General features: G+C 41.9%; 1 protein-coding gene across 1 annotated transcript; it reads left to right on the top strand.

Moving 5' to 3' along the window:
- Positions 1 to 682: 682 nt before the first annotated feature.
- On the top strand, positions 683 to 15192 carry LOC129702213 (transmembrane protein 47-like). The gene is made up of 3 exons (XM_055643861.1): positions 683 to 1049; positions 12956 to 13096; positions 14517 to 15192. The coding sequence occupies exons 1-3, from the start codon at positions 854 to 856 to the stop codon at positions 14696 to 14698; spliced, it is 519 nt and encodes a 172-aa protein (XP_055499836.1). The 5' UTR covers positions 683 to 853; the 3' UTR covers positions 14699 to 15192.
- The last annotated feature ends 1600 nt before the right edge of the window (positions 15193 to 16792 follow it).

Raw genomic sequence — 16792 nt, 5'->3', positions numbered from 1 at the left:
GTTTCATAGAAACATAGAAAATAGGTGCAGGAGTTGGCCATTCGGCCCTTCGAGCCTGCACCGCCATTCAATGTGATCATGGCTGATCACCCAACATTTTCACGAAGCACTAGTGTTGCCACAATTAAACAAGCAGTCTATTATTTTTGGAACAAATGTGGTTCGGAGAAAATTTGATAGTGATGTTTAAAACCATGGAAAACCTACACAGTGTGGAAAGTGATAAAACACTAGTAGGAGGTGACACTGAATAAAAGTGAATAGCAGAATGAGAATAACCGAAACTGAACTGGGAAAAGGGATTTTAGAAAAGTGGATGGGGTCTGGAATGTACTGCAACAAATGTCAGTGGAAGCAGATTCAACTTTGCGTCTCGGAGGGAACTGGATAAATATCTTATGGGAAAGACTTTTCCGGGCTTTGAGGAGAGGGCAGGAATGCAACTAACTGGCTCGCTTTTACAGGGTTAGTACAGACTCATCAGGTCGAATGGCCTTCTACTTCGCCGTTGGCATTGTATCATTCTCTGAAACTTGGTTGTATGGAAATAAATCAGTTAGCTGTGATCACTGGCACGGCAGATCAAATGAGTAATTAAAAAAATAACTGCTCTTAATTGTCTTTCCAGAGGCCTTTGGCGATGATAGATCGTAGGCAGTCGGAAACCCCGCCTGAGGAGTCATTCCAATTTGCTGGGTGATCAACGGCAGTGAGTGAAGGCATTGCGATCCTGTGGGCAGAAGCCTCCACTAATCAGTTCCAGAAGGACAACCTCCTGCGGTTGGCTGGGCTGGAGAAGGAGAAGCTGAGCGGCCGTTTCTCTTCCTGCCGCAGAGAGTACTCGCAGCGGATCATGGCTGTGGATGAAGTGCGCGTCGTTCGCCCGTTTAAATTGATCGCCCTGATCTGTGTCTTCGTGGCGTTGAGTCTGGACGTGGTTTCCTTGCTGAGTCCAGCCTGGGTCACTGCCCAGCGGTCCTCGCTCTCTCTCTGGGATGACTGCAAACAAACTATGGCTGGATGGTACTGCGAGTCTGTGCTACACACAGGTAGGGGCGGCCGTATCAACACATAACATGGCCGGACTTTCACGTTTGCTACAATTACTGCACAATGTCCACATTGCATTGAGAAGACAACGTTTGAGGTCAACTCGGAAGCGAGTCCCTTGGTGTTTACTTTTTACCAGTTGACGATTGAATCTTCCCTCGCCCGGTACAATCCTTCCCTAACCCACTGTCAAGCCTGATGTGGTTGAAAAAACTTTTGAGAATAATATTTGTCATGGGAATTGATTCGCGCCAGGACTTGATTGCTGTTGCTTTGAGCCGTCTTCCAGTTATAGTTTAACATTCTTTAAAAGTTGGCTGGGTTTGTTTGTGTAGAGAGTCGGTCCGGGGTTGGATTACGAGCAGGGTTGCTCTTTGTTTGGTAATACTCGTGCAGCGATTTGTTTTGGGGGAGGTGAGCACATAATGTGGAGAATAACACGGGAAGGGGGCGGTGGAGCGAGTCAGCAGGGAGCAAAAGCAACAGCAATGTTGTGTACCTTCGATCTTCCAGCATCTGCAGTTCCTTCTTGAACAAAAAGCAATCCCGCTTGGGAGTCCAATACTTTTTGCCGAGTAGAAAACTTGAACGCTCTAACTTTTTTTGTGTTTTACTGGTTGGAACTTTCTGCTGAAAATTAAACCCTGAAATAAAACATAATTTTAGGGGAGAAGAGTGAAATGCCGATACAATGACCCCCTTGTAAGAAAGGCTCAAACTACACAGTAAATGTGCAGGAAAGAATTGCGGATGCTGGTTTAAATCGAAGGTAGACACAAAATACTGGAGTAACTCAGCGGGACAGGCAGCATCTCTGGAGAGAAGGAATGGGTGACGTTTCTGGTCGAGACCCTTTACTCCAGCATTTTGTGGCCACAGTAAATGTGTCTATTTAATAGGAGTGGAACCTTCTGTTTTGAAAAAAATAACAGCCTGCAACTAATGTGTATTAACTAAGGAAATATGGTATAAAATAATAATTTTAGAAGCAGTGGTCCTTTATTGCCCTCTTAGTGCTCATTTGATACGGATAATAGGTATATTTGGCAAGTTAATAGTAATATTCAATACTGGAACCAGATACAATATGTGACAGGGGACATATGTGTGATATACTGGAGCCATTGAATTGCTTTGATTCGCTCCGCCACAGCAACAGACGTACTGACCATTACTTCACCCAACCATTGTATTAAAACGCATACGTTTAATTGAGCAAAAAAAAAACAAAGCGCTAGAGGAACTCAGCAGTTCAGGCAGCATGTGTGGAGGGATTTTTTTTTGTGGAACTAATGTACAGACGGCCCTTCTTCAGACTGAGATACAATGTGCTGGAGTAACTCAGTGGGTCAGACAGCATCCCCGGCCCGAAGAACATGTTCCCCAGAGATGCTGTCTGTCTCGCTGAGGTAGTACTCCAGCACTTTTTGTAAACCAGTATATGCTGCCATTTGTTTTTACATTTCTTTTTCGGACTGAGTAGAGTGTCGAAAGGAGGGGAGGGGGGGGGGGGGGGGGGGGGGGGGGGGAGAACAAGCTGGAAACGAGTTGGGCAACGTCTGACAAGTGATAGGTGAGGTAGTTTGATTGGCAGATGGATGGAAATAGTGATGAAGGCTAGAGGTGAGAAAGACACAAAAGGGTGTCCAATAAGGAAAGAAGAGGAGGAGTGAAATGTAAAGACAGAGAAAGGGTTATGGGTCGAGGGGCACAAAGGGAAGGAGAGGAGCGGAGTTAATGGGATAGAAGATGATTAGATAGAGGAGAGGAGCAGGGTGACTGGGATGGGGAAAGATGATAGAAGAAATATGTTCACACCACGCAAGTTAAACCTTTCGGGGTTGGGGGCTATTAATTTAAATTGGAGAATTCATCGTTAATACCTTTTGTATTGTAAGCTACCCAAGCAAAATAATCAGGTACTGTTTATCCAAAACACACACCAACCACAATCAGCCTTTAGGCACAAAATGCTGGAGTAACTCAGCGGGACTGGTAGCATCTCTGGAGAGACAGAATGGGTGACGATTTGGTTCGAGACCCTTCTTCAGTTGTCTGCAAAAAGTGGTGAACACAGCCCAGTCCATCACGGGTTCTGATCTCCCCACTATCAAAGGGATTTACAGGAGTCGCTGCCTCAAACATGCAGCCAGCATCATCAGACATACACCACCTTAGCCACACACTCATTTCACTCCTGGTACAGGAGCCTGAAAACGGTATCATCCTGGAATGGCTTCTTCCCTAGAGCCAGCAGGCTATTAAACACTACATCCTCCAAATAAGTTCTGAACTACATAGACCTGGAGGCATTGGTTTTATGTTTTCACACTATTATTGTTGTTTGTTTTTACATGTATCTGTGTGTGTGTGCGCATATTTATGTATGTATCTATGGACACTGATACATATATACATATATATGTGAATGCAGCTGCTGTAAATTTGAAATAAAAACAGAAAGACCTCAAAACATTCAGCAGGCCTTTCATCCAACTTTCTGCAGGCATCTTTTATCTCTTGAAAGATCGTCAACAGGAAAATAATAATTCAATTTCCCTCTCAATTGAGTCCAATCAGCTGACTTCTAGAATTTCCATTTTAATTTCTATTTAACAGTGATTTGGGATGGACATGGGGCGGCACAGTGGTGCAACGGCAGATTTGCTGCCTTACAACACCAGAGACCCGGGTTTGATCCTGACTACAAATGGTGTCTGTACAGAGTTTGTACATTCTCCGTGACCACATGAGTTTTCTATGGGTGCTCATTACAAAGATGCCCTGGTTTGTAGGTTAAGTGGCATCTGTAAATTGTCCCTAGTGTATAGGATTGAAATAGTGTATGGTCAGCATGGATTCAGTGAGCTGAAGAGCCTGGTTCCATGCTGTATCCTTAAAATAATGGACTCCCAATAATGCCTCCGCTGAATGAATGAATTAAATAACCAGGGAGAATTTGTGTACGGTAACTTTACTGAGAGATGGGTGTGTCTTTCTCTCCGAGAGGACAGTGGAGGCAAAAATGGTTTTCACTTTTGAAAAGTATCTTAAAGGGTACACGGTGTGTCATAATCTGCATGGTTGCAGGTTGAAAGCTGGGAATTGAGATTAGTTGTATATTTAACCAGCATTGAAATAATGGGCTGAATGTTCTCAATTTGTGTTGAAAAGTGTATCACCAAAGTACTGGTAAGGTCACTTTATTGGGATGCATCACAGCACAGTTGTGGAAAAACTCCATCCAAGACCGCAAGAAATTGCAGAGAATTGTGGACGTAGCCCAGACCATCACACAAACCAACCTCCCTTCCATTGACTCCATTTATACCTCACGCTGCCTCGGCAAGGCTACCAGCGTAATCAACGATGAGATGCACCCTGGCCACTCCCTCTTCTCCCTCCTCCCTCCTAGAGAGCAGTCCTGAACTACTATCTATCTCATTGGAGACCCTCAGACTATCTTTGATTGAACTTTACTGGATTTTATCTTGCACTAAATGTTATTTGCGTTATTCCCTTTATTATGTATGGGCGGCGCAGTAGTAGAGGTACTGCCTTGCAGCGCCAAAGACCCGGGTTTGATCCCGACCAAGGGTGCTGTGTGTATAAAGTTTGTACATTCTCCCTGTGACCGCATGGGTTTTCTCTGAGATCTTCGATGTCCTCCCACACTCCAAAGACATACAGGTTTGTAGGTTAATTGGCTTGGTATAAATGTAAATTGTCCCTAGTGCGTGTAGGGTGTTGTTAATGATGGGGGATCGCTTGCTGGCACGGATTCGGTGGGCCGAAGGGTCTGTTTCCACGCTGTATCTCTAACACTCTAAATGCGTCTGTGAATGGCGCAATTGTAATCATGTATTGTTTCTCCACTGACTGGTTAGCAGCAACAAAAGCTTTTCACTGTACCTCGGTACATGCGACAATAAACTAAACTCAAATTCAAAATCCTCGGAGCATTGCAGCTGAAGTCAATTCTGCCCTTACCCACTATTCATGCACATCTGGCAAGGTCATTACATGACAATAAGGACTTGGACTCTGCTGTGTGCTTTTCCTCAATTCCTCTCCCTACCCATGAGCACTAATATCAATTTAACTCCCTTGCCACTTCCATCCCAGAAATGTGTTAGCATTAATCTGACACCAAATTTGTGAGTTTCCCGGTGTGTGTGGCAGGGAACTGTTAAGCTGATCAAAATGAGTTGTCTTGTATTGATTTGAAGGGAACAACTATTGAGTGAAGCAGATCCACAAAGAACATATTGCAATGCATCAATGATTAATTTTTTAAAAGCTCTTTTCAAATATTCTAGCCAGTCTGACAGTTTTCTGATAATGACTGTACCATAGGATATTCTTTGAGGGAATAGTTTTGGCACTGTGTCCTGTTTCTGGATTACAGAGGGGAGAAAGAGCTAGAATGTCCAAAGTTGTAATGTTTTATAGGTTGCCAATAGACTTTTTTATTTCATTCTGCAAGTGCATTTGGGATAGACCACAAGCCATATGTATTTGATAAAGGAGAAGCTTCATGGCCAGAACAAAATGCTCACTTGTGTGGAATTCAATCTCACAACATAAATATGGCTCGGGTTGCCATGATAATCATAAACCTTGTTTTGTATTCCCCTGAGAATGATCAAATATTTTGAGGTATTTAAAATTGCTAAAGAGATTTGATAAGGTGGATACAGAAACATGAGCTCCTTTATTGGGCAAACCAGACTAGAAAACAATCTTAAAATTAATGCCAGATGATATAGGAGTGATATCAGTTAATACTTTTTCACAAAAAGTGCTTAATTTTTCAAGATTGGGATCAATAGATGCAGGGCTGCCAACATTGGGTGAGAGTTGGGAGTGAGAAATTACGAGAGACCAAGCCCGAGGGAGTATAGCGACTGGGGGGGGTGGGGGGGGGGGGTGTGGGTGGGGGAGAGAGGTGCCCCCCTTCGATTGGTATTTGCATTTTTCAGCTTGAAATTGTGCAATATGGTGCATACTGTAGCGAGTCTTTTAACTTACACTTGAATGCAATATATATGCTTTAAATTGGATTGGAGCATTTTTGAAAGGGGGGAGGCTGTGCGATCACTGATCACTGGCCTTGGGGGTACCCGGTGAGGGAGTGGAGCAACCGAGTGGGGAGAGGGTGTGGAAGAAGGGTGTTCCCCCTCCCAGGGTAGGAACTTTTTGAAATTTGATGTATTAAAATCATGTTTTAGTGCACTGTAGAAGTGTGATTTCAATGTTTTTTGCATGAAGTATTTTTAAGAGGTAACTTTTTAAAGGGTAACTTTATCCACACAAAGGGTGATGGGTGTATGAAACAAGCTGCCAGAGGAGGTTGTTGAGGCGGGGACCATCCCAACATTTAAGAAAAATTTAGACTGATACATGGATCGGACAGGTTTGGAGGTATGGACCAAAAGCAGGTGGCGTAGCTGGGACATGTTGGCGGGTGTGGGCAAGTTGCGCCGAAGGGCCTGTTTTCACACTGTATCACTCTATTACATTATACCTCCACCATGCATGAATGCTTCAAAATCAAGTGATCGAGTTTTATTGCCATATACTCAAGCATAGAAAATAGGTGCAGGAATAGGCCATCGGCCCTTCGAGCCAGCACTGCCATTCAATATGATCATGGCTATTCATCTGAAATCAGTACCTCTTTCCTGTTTTTTCCCCATATCCCTTGGTGTCGTTAGCCCCAAGAACTAAATGTAACTCGCTCTTGAAAACATCCAGTGAATTGGCCTGCACTGCCTTCTGTGGCAGAGAATTCCACAGATTCACAACTCTCTGCATGAAGAAAGTTTGTTCTCATCGCAGTCCTAACTGCCCCCCCCCCCTTTATTCTTAAACTGTGACCTATGGTTCTGAGCGCCCCCAACATCGGGAACATTTTTCCTGCAGTTACAGTAAGTGAAAATCTAGCAGGCAAGCAGGATGCTTTCACCAACCACCCCCATTTGAAGTCCGCTATCTTCCACCGTATCTACCCAGTGCTTGGTACTTACTTCCAGCAGCCACTGGTTGTCCTCCAGGATGCACCGAGCCGCAGCCTGATCCATGCCGGTCACCTGGGCGAATTCGGCACAGGGACTCTCACGGCAGCAGCGCAATGCTTCGACGCCTCCAACTGCCCGGAACTCTTGCACTGAGGCTGCTCCATGGCTGGAGCTGCAGTGAGCGACTCGCCAGCCCGGAAAACACTCTCCAGCCCCGCTCCCCGTCTGCATCTGTCCCCGCCGCTGGTTCCGCTTCCAACACCCGTGGCCCATGCAGTTGATATGAGTTTTGAATTTCACAACAGAGCGAGAGAAATTTGTGATCAGCGTGAGAATTTGGTGAAATGCGTGATTCTCACGCTCAATGCATGGGAGTTGGCAGCCCTGCTTCTCTCTCTCTCTCCCCCCCTCTCTCTCTCTCTCTCTCTCCCTCTCTCTTTCTCTGCCTCCCTCCCTTCCCCTCCTTCCCCTCTCTCCCCCCCCCTCTCTCTCTCCCCCTCCTCTTTCTCTCTCTCTCTCCCTCTCTCCCCCCCCCCCTCTCTCCCCCTCTCTCTCTCTCTCCCCTCTCTCTCTCTCTCTCCCCCCCCTCCCCCCCTCTCCCCCCCTCTCCCTCTCTCTCTCCCTCCCCCCCTCCCCCCCCCCCTCCCCTCTCCCCTCCCCCTCTCTCTCTCCCCCCCCGCACGCACACACACACACACACACGCACACACACACGCACACACCGTTTCCTTCATCAGCCTGTAATGCAGGCGGGGGACAGGGGAAGCGGGGGAATGCTGTCTGAGTGAAATTCCCGTGATGCAAAGCCAAGGTGATACAGACACACACCGCGATGAACAGGAAGGTTGGCACTGTAATTAAGACAGCTAAGTACAGTGAACGGTAAGTCCTTAAAAAGAGAGGGAGAAGGAGTAGACACAACTTTTAAGAAACCAGAGATACACGGCTGTGAAGCTCGGCAGACATTAACATTACCGGTCGGTTATCCTTGGTTCTGAAAACTACTGCTTACATTTTTTTTCCCCAATGAAATTCACGGGTCAGCACCGGTTACAACCTACGAGAACCTATGAGAAACATCGACCTGGCAACCCATTAGGGCCTCCTGGCGACCCACCGACGGACACGAGATTCTCGCTACTCTCCATGGCAGCTTCATTCTAGTCACCGCTACTTTTTCAACGTTGAAAAATTCACGGCGACTATAATGAGGCAACGACCATGAAAGCGACTCCCCAGCAACCACCCACACACATGTGGTGATCATGTGGCGACTGCATGGTCTGCAGTCACCTAAAAAGTTGCCTAAGTGGGACAGGCCCATAAGGTAAAAATTAGCGCTGAATGACAAACAGATGCTGATCTTGGCCTCTGCAACAGAATGGCCTGACTGGTTCAGGGACCTAAATGCCCTACTCACATTCCTAATGGACCTGACACACTAAGGAATTCCTTCCTTTGAAAAGATGGAGTAATTGAAGTTGGTCAGATAAAGCTTCAAATCATAAAGTTCCTTTCATTGACTTAGTCAAGGACCTGTGAAGGTATAACCAATATGGGTGAAAGCTGCAGTTGGAGCATTGTGTGAAATTTTGATTGCCTCACTATAAAAATGATACGAATAAGCTAGAGAGGGTACAGAAAAGATTCACGTGAATATTGTTTGAACTGGAGGGTTTGAAATATAAGGAGAGACTGGATAGGCTAGGACTGGTTTCTCTGGAGCAAATGAGGCAGAGGTGTGACATGATAAAGGTTTCTAATGTTATGAGAGGGATAGCTGACTAAATAGGCACAGTCGTTTCCCCCAAAGTATTGGATTCTAAAACTAGAGGCCACGGGTCTGAGATATGAGGAGAAAAAATGTAAAAAGGATCTGAAGGGCAAATTTTGCACAGACAGTGGTAGGTGTATGGTTGAGCTGCCGGTGGAGGTGGCAAAGGCAGGTATAATTACAACATTTAAAAGACATTTAGCAAATACATGGATAGGAAAAGTTTATCGTATCCTAAAAGAGGGATTATGGGTTAAATGCAGGCAAATAGTTGTGTAGAATATAATCCGGGTTGGCATGGATGAGTTGGGGCCAAAAAACCTCTTTCGATGTTGTTTCACTATAAATCTATGATCTATGAATCAACATATTCTCAACCAGAGGTGTCAGCAGCAATTACACATATGTTTCTCCTTCCTTAGGAATGTGGTGAATTCTGAGTGGCAACCTATCTGTTATCTCCACAGACAGGGTAACATGGGTAGAAAGACAGTTGGGCAGTATAGGCAGCTGCTGTAAGATCTTTGGCTTTGCCTTCACTTGGGTCGAATTATGAAGTGTTTGTTTAGCCTTAAGAGTATGCTAATAACTAAGTCGTTTCCATGGTGCCCTGCACTTCAATTCCAAACAACTGCAAATTCTTAACACCCCCAAAGTAGCAGCTGTTGTGGAAACCACAGGACCTGTGATTGCATCTGTTTCTGTGTGTCTGTTTAATTCTGCTGTAGTTCAACTGCACAATCATTGTGAAAGTATATATACTTAAATCTATAAATTTTGTTTGCATTCAAATACCAACTATGCAGGATTTAACAGTACAACCTCATTGTTATGATGCTTATATTTCTGAACAATATTATGTCGCAGTGAGAAAAGAGCAGTGTGATAATTTAGGGCACATGCTGGGAAATTGAAGTTGCACTTCCAAAATATATTAATCTATTTTCTTTAACGAATTTGAATTTAAGTCTGCACTTTATTTAAGATCTCTAAGTTCAGGAAGGTAATTAATAAAAATTTGTATTTCAAAAGTAACAATTTGCAGGAGTAACTCAGCGGGTCAGGCAGCATCGTAACATTGCCACTGTTTTGGAAGGGAACCGCTTCATCACCGAAGAAGGGATCCGACCAAAAACTTTGCCTGTCCTAGACGGACGCATTTTGTGTCTGTCTTTGGTGTAAGCCAGCATTTACAGTTCCTTGGTACATTAAACAAAATTGTTAGATTAATTACCCAGATTCCAACAGCAAATTGAGAGATATTTCCACTTTGTGAAGAGGGTTGGGTGTGGATGTGATTGGGGAAAATAGGCTGTCCTTCCACTGATGAAGGGAAAGTACAACCACTTCCAAAATCATGCCAGGTTTTAGCCCATAATTAACTGATTTGAAGTTGGCTATTCTTTTCACAGCATAGGAATTTTATAACATTCAGTGCAAGATAAAGTCCAAATAAGCCCGTTAAAGATAGTTCAAAGTTTCCTAATGAGGTAGATGGTAGCTTAGGACCACTGTCTAGTTGGTGATAGGATGGTTCAGTGGCCTGATAACAACTGTGAAGAAACCCTCTCTGAATCTGGAGACCTTACAGGTATTAGGCAGTAGTGATCCCTGTCCTCCTACACACTCTTACGCCTTAGACTATCTAAAGCAGGCATTTCAAGGGACTGGAAAGATACTACCAACACTCCACAAAATCTCCAAATCCACTGGAAAGATAAACAAACTGACATCCACAACTTCTCCCAGAGAAAAACATTCCCATCATTGAGACCATATCTGCTTTCGGTCGGTCAAGACATTTGGGCAGACCACATTGTTTATATCCTAATACTGGAAACCGGCACAATTCTTAGATCCGTCATAGCAAGTGGTTACCAAGTGGACCGAGAAAATGGTTCATGAATGTGCACAAAGCCTCCATCAAAATTTGCTTGTTGGGAAATGTTGGCTATTCAATAGTGTATTAAAGAAAACCAGAGTTCAATCATATTATGTGAGGTAAGGGAAACAAATAGAGTAGCTATGGAAGCTATGAGTTTCAAAGAAGAGGAAGTACGGACGCTTTTCAAAAATATGAAAATGGATAAGTCTCCAGGTCCTGACAGGATATTCCCTAGGACATTGAGGGAAGTTAGTGTAGAAATAGCAGGGGCTATGACAGAAATATTTCAAATGTAATTAGAAACGGGAATAATGCCGGAGGATTGGCGTACTGCGCATGTTGTTCTATTATTTTAAAAAGGTTCTAAGAGTAAACCTAGCAATTATAGACCTGTTAGTTTGACGTCAGTGGTGGGAAAATTAATGGAAAGGATACTTAGAGATAATATATATAAGCATCTGGATAAACAGGGTCTGATTAGGAACAGTCAACATGGATTTGTGCCTGGAAGGTCATGTTTGACTAATATTCTTGAATTTTTTGAAGAGGAAATTGGGAAATTGATGAGGGTAAAGCAGTGGATGTTGTCTATATGGACTTCAGTAAGGTCTTTGACAAGGTTCCTCATGGAAGGTTGGTTAATAATTTCAATTGTTGGGTATTAATGGTGGTGTAGCAAGATGAATTCAACAGTGGCTGAATGGGAGATGCCAGAGAGTAATGGTGGATGGCTGTTTGTCAGGTTGGAGGCCAGTGACTAGTGGGGTGCCTCAGGGATCTGTGTTGGGTCCACTGTTGTTTGTCATGTACATCAATGATCTGGATGATGGTGTGGTAAATTGGATTAGTAAGTATGCAGATGATACAAAGATAGGTGGTGTTGTGGATAATGAAGTAGATTTTCAAAGTCTACAGAGAGATTTAGGCCATTTGGAAGAGTGGGCTGAAAGATGGCAGATGGAGTTTAATGCTGATAAGTGTGAGGTGCTACATCTTGGCAGGACAAATCAAAATAGTACGTACATGGTAAATGGTAGTGAATTGAGGAATGCAGTTGAACAGAGGGATCTAGGAATAACTGTGCATAGTTCCCTGAAGGTGGAATCTCATGTAGATAGGGTGGTAAAGAAAGTTTTTGGTGTGCTGGCCTTTATAAATCAGAGCATTGAGTATAGAAGTTGGGATGTAATGTTAAAATTGTACAAGGCATTGGTGAGGCCAATTCTGGAGTATGGTGTACAATTTTGGTTGCCTAATTATAGGAAGGATTTCAACAAAATAGAGAGAGTACAGAGGAGATTTACTAGAATGTTGCCTGGGTTTCAGCAACTAAGTTACAGAGAAAGGTTGAACAAGTTAGGTCTTTATTCTTTGGAGCGCAGAAGGTTAAGGGGAGACTTGATAGAAGTCTTTAAAATGATGAGAGGGATAGACAGAGTTGACGTGGATAAGCTTTTCCCATTGAGAGCAAGGAAGATTCAAACAAGAGGACATGACTTGAGAATTAAGGGACAGAAGTTTAGGGGTAACATGAGGGGGAACTTCTTTACTCAGAGTGGTGGCTGTGTGGAATGAGCTTCCAGTGGAAGTGGTGGAGGCAGGTTCGATTTTATCATTTCAAAATAAATTCGATAGGTATATGAACGGGAAAGGAATGGAGGGTTATGGTCTGAATGCAGGTAGATGGGACTAGGGGAAAATAAGTGTTCAGCACGGACTTGAAGGGCCGAGATGGCCTGTTTCCGTGCTGCAATTGTTATATGGTGATATATTTAAAAAAAACATATTTTCAATGAAAAGTCACGATGTCCAGTTATTGTTCACTGGGGGAACAATATGATTTTTAGGCAGACAAGGCAGGACATTCATTGGTTTTCACATCCAGGACTGAGCAGTTGCAATATCAGTAATATTGTGGCCACTGAGATAACCACCACCTTGCTGGAATATAAGATTAATAACTTCAACCTAATTATCCTGATCTGCTCATCCATGTGTGAGATAAATCAATTGTAAAATGTCTCCTGTACTCATTATATTTTTATATAATATTGTTAAACATTACTCTAGGTATTCTAATCTTGTCCCACAGCACATTTGCTCGTATGCTGAAGTAGGTTTGCAGTCTACTCAACCAACACCAAACCCCAGCTAAATTATTTTAGCTCCCAAATAAGATTGCTCCTTCAGATGATCTGTTTTTTAATTTCTTGTTTCTTCCTCTAGACTGGCAGATCGCTACACTGGTGTTACTACTTGCCGGGGGATCTATCACTCTCATTGCATTCCTCTTCGCTGTGATCTCACTTTGCAAGGGTGCTCACAAACGCTGTTACAGGACCATTTCTGTTATGCTGTTCATTTCAGGTGAGGATTGTTTACTGGAGAAAATTCAATATGTTTTGATTGTTACTCAAAGTGAGAATAGCAGTTCAATCATTGCTGGAGATTGACAATTATTCTGGGGCAAGTGTTTTTTTTAGAAAAAAGTATTTTGTTTTCTCCTATCCAGCCAGTAACAAGTATCTAGGACAGACTCCTGGAGGATAACTATTCTTGAGAATAGTCATGCATGTAATATAAACATAAATGATTTCTAAATGTTAGGCATCACACTACACCTGATATGCTGTAATTAGAAGAAAATAAATTTAAAAATCCCTCTCCGGGGAAAGGTTAGTAGCGTGTTTCTGGGCAGTTTTTTTGTAGATGAGCAACATCATGTGTCATATATAAACCCAACTGATTTAAAATTAATGTATAACCATCATGAGAAGTTCCTTTCCAATGAGCAAATGAGGGAATTCAGACCATGTATTTCTCCTCCTCCCACCCTTGCATTCCATGGGTGCTTTAATTTATCTTCTTGAATGACTTCACCATATTTGGGCATTGCAATTTGGTTGCAAAAACTCAGAGGGGAATTTCAATTAACATTTGGCTAACAAGCAAATGTTTCTTGCTATTTAACACTGATACTGAGAGTGATGATTACTAACCAAATGTTCACACCATCCAAGCTGGGGAAGCCAGCACACAACAAGTTGATTATAGTGCAGTTAGTTTGTCTGATCGGAAAGGGGATATAGATTTTTCAAAATTGTTTTTTTTTAAGAGCAGGAATTTGTTTTTCTGCATACTGTTGCACAAGCCTGCATTCCATATCAACCACTTGATTGATAATGAGCAGAATGCATATTAGGGTTATGAGATCAGTATGTTAAGCGCATGCTTCAGAATTAAAGCCTGGTCTTAAAAGTAAATGTCAAAGTAGTAAAGGCTAGGATTATATTGAATAACTCTCGTAGTATATTTTTTTAATTGATGATTGTCTCATACTTAATATGGACATTTGTTCTTAAATCCCCATCAAAATAACTTCTCTACACTCAGAAATATGTCACTGTAGAGAACATCTCCATGCCAGAGTCAGCCTTGTGCTAATCGACATCTTGCTGCAGCCCCAGGCTTTAGAATTGACGGGTGGATGCCCTGGGGAGGTATGGTAAGTTAGGAGAGTACAATTATAAAAAATGTATAGTTTCAATCCATCCAATATTTGTAATTAGAGTGGAGCACTAGAGAAGCTTGGAAACAGAAATACAAATGTCTCTAAAGTGGTAGAAGGTAACCTGCACTTGCCAGATTGAAATTATTTCCTAGCTTGTAATAACAGGCAAAACTATTTTCCAGCTCGAAAATGTTGTTTGCTACACAGGGAATAGTATTGTGCATTGTCTATTACCTTTCATTCTCAGTCTGTTCTTGATCAATATTTGTCTTTCAGTTGTTTTGCAGGTTTGTGCCCTGATTTTATATCCCATCAAGTTCATTGATGCCAATACACTGAGGACATATCATGAATTCAACTGGGGCTACGGTATTGCCTGGGGTGGCACTATCTTTATGCTTGGAGCAGCCATACTCTATTGTCTGAATACAGACACTTACGAGGAAGAATATTATTAGTTCCTTTCTGCACCAGCTGAATTAATAATTATAAGATTTAATGGCAAGATGAAGTTTTGCTGTTGAAAGATCAGTTAGAAAATATGAATTTGAGAAAAATGTTGAACAAGATCACAATGGACAGCAGACATTCCTAGAACTATTTCTTTAGTTCTAGCAAGAGCAGTTTTTGAGAATGACGGAATGTCCAAGGAAGAAAGAAAAGCTCAGATCATGAGGAGTGGCACAACATGTCTTGTGCAATCTTTACATCATTTGCTTTTAGGTTCAGCTAATTCCAGGAGGAAATAATTAGCCTTTATTATGTGCACATTCTATCTCACTGAAGCAGTATTCCATCGCGCAATGATTGCTTATCATTAGTTAAATGCACTATTCCAGAACTTAGACGATTAATTTCTTTCTGCTTTCAACGTGTTGTTTTGGCCTTTGATTTGCTATTTTTTGTCGAATTGTTTTATTCTTTTGTCATAATAAATAGTAGGTCTACTACATATTGGCTTTGCTTGTGGTAAGCTTATTAATGCAAAATAAGAAGTATTGTAGCTATGTGGCCATGTCTATTCTGAACACTAGCAGCTGCCAATTCAAGAGAAACATAATTTGTGGTTGTCGTACATAAATGTATTGTAACCCCAGAGTTCTGCAGATCATGCAATTATTCTAAGAACAGCATGAACCCCATGGTTTAAACATCCGTGACTGGACCTTTCAGTTGAACTTCACTGATGTTCTTAGATCATTTGTGTGGATTATGAAAATGGCAACATTCATTTGACACCCAAGGATTAATTATAAGCTCTCCCCATGGTGAAACACATACTTTTGTTGAGCTGGGAAGGGGAGGGATAGAGAGAAGATGATGGAATTAACATATACAATTTGATATACAGACTTTCTGTTTCACATTTTGCACTTGGTCGAGCAAGAAATTACTGATAAATCTTCACTTCTGGGATGAACAAATTTTTATTGATGTTTGAATTGGGTTAAATATTTAATATTAATCTACATAACCAGCACTCATCATTGTCTACATTAAATTGCTCTCAACAAAAAATATCTTGCTTTAAACATGATCTGGTAATTTTTACATTACCTGAGGAATTCTTTAACATAGAATTTTGATAGTACAGCCCAGAGCCAACAAATTGGGAATTGCTCATAATACTTCCTAAACATAGTTGCAATTTAAAGCTACTGAAGAACAGCATCTTTATTTTTAACTGAGGTAATTTCTCTGCTCTCCTTGGGTTTGGAGGACCTGCCTGATTCTAAACAAAAAAATCTTTATAGATGTATGAAATAGGTTTCAGTTTCTTTCTTCTATTTCTGTATTATGCCCAAAAATGAGTCCAAGACTATGAATGCGTTTTGAGAAATCAATGTTCCAGTTATTTTATCCAGAACCCATTGCCAGACAAGATATTAGAATTGAATAGTTACAGACTTAAACATGGACTTAAATAAGCAAGATATAGAAGAATATTGACCTAGTACACACTAATGGGATTGGTTTACATGGACAAAAAAAGGTTAGCATTGACATGGCCTGTTTCTATGTTGTAGGGCCTGTTTCTATGTTGTACTCAATGACTCAAGGATTTGGTAAAAATATTCAACTGGCCAGAGAACTGATGTTTCTATCATAGCATAATGATTCAAATTGATAACTTGAGTTTCTCAATTGATGATATTACTGGAATAAACTGAAAATTAATCACCATTTTGTTTCATAATTATCAGCACAAAAGGCAGTTTCCTCAATGCTCTCTTTTGCCTGTAAACAAATCTTGCTCTTATGCCCATACCCTCTGTATACCGGTACTTAAGTTCATTCAAAACTATTGCCACTGTTCTGTCCCTGACCACTTCATATTGCAGTATTTGATAATGTCGTTGAGAACTGAGCCCTTAAACCTCAGTTTTAAAATTCCCCTCCTCTGATTTTAAATTCTTCCATTATCTCAACTCTCCATATCTCTGTGGTCCGCTGCTTATGTAATTCTTATTTCCTCTTCCCTACTACTGCCAGCGGTGTCATTCATATGTCTTCAGTTTCACAATTAAACATTTCCTCCATTCTTAAAACAT

Source organism: Leucoraja erinacea, chromosome 12, assembly GCF_028641065.1.
Source record: "Leucoraja erinacea ecotype New England chromosome 12, Leri_hhj_1, whole genome shotgun sequence".
NCBI lineage: Eukaryota > Metazoa > Chordata > Chondrichthyes > Rajiformes > Rajidae > Leucoraja > Leucoraja erinaceus.
The sequence above is the reverse complement of the archived record's forward strand: the minus strand, read 5'-3'. Positions and strand labels throughout refer to the sequence as shown.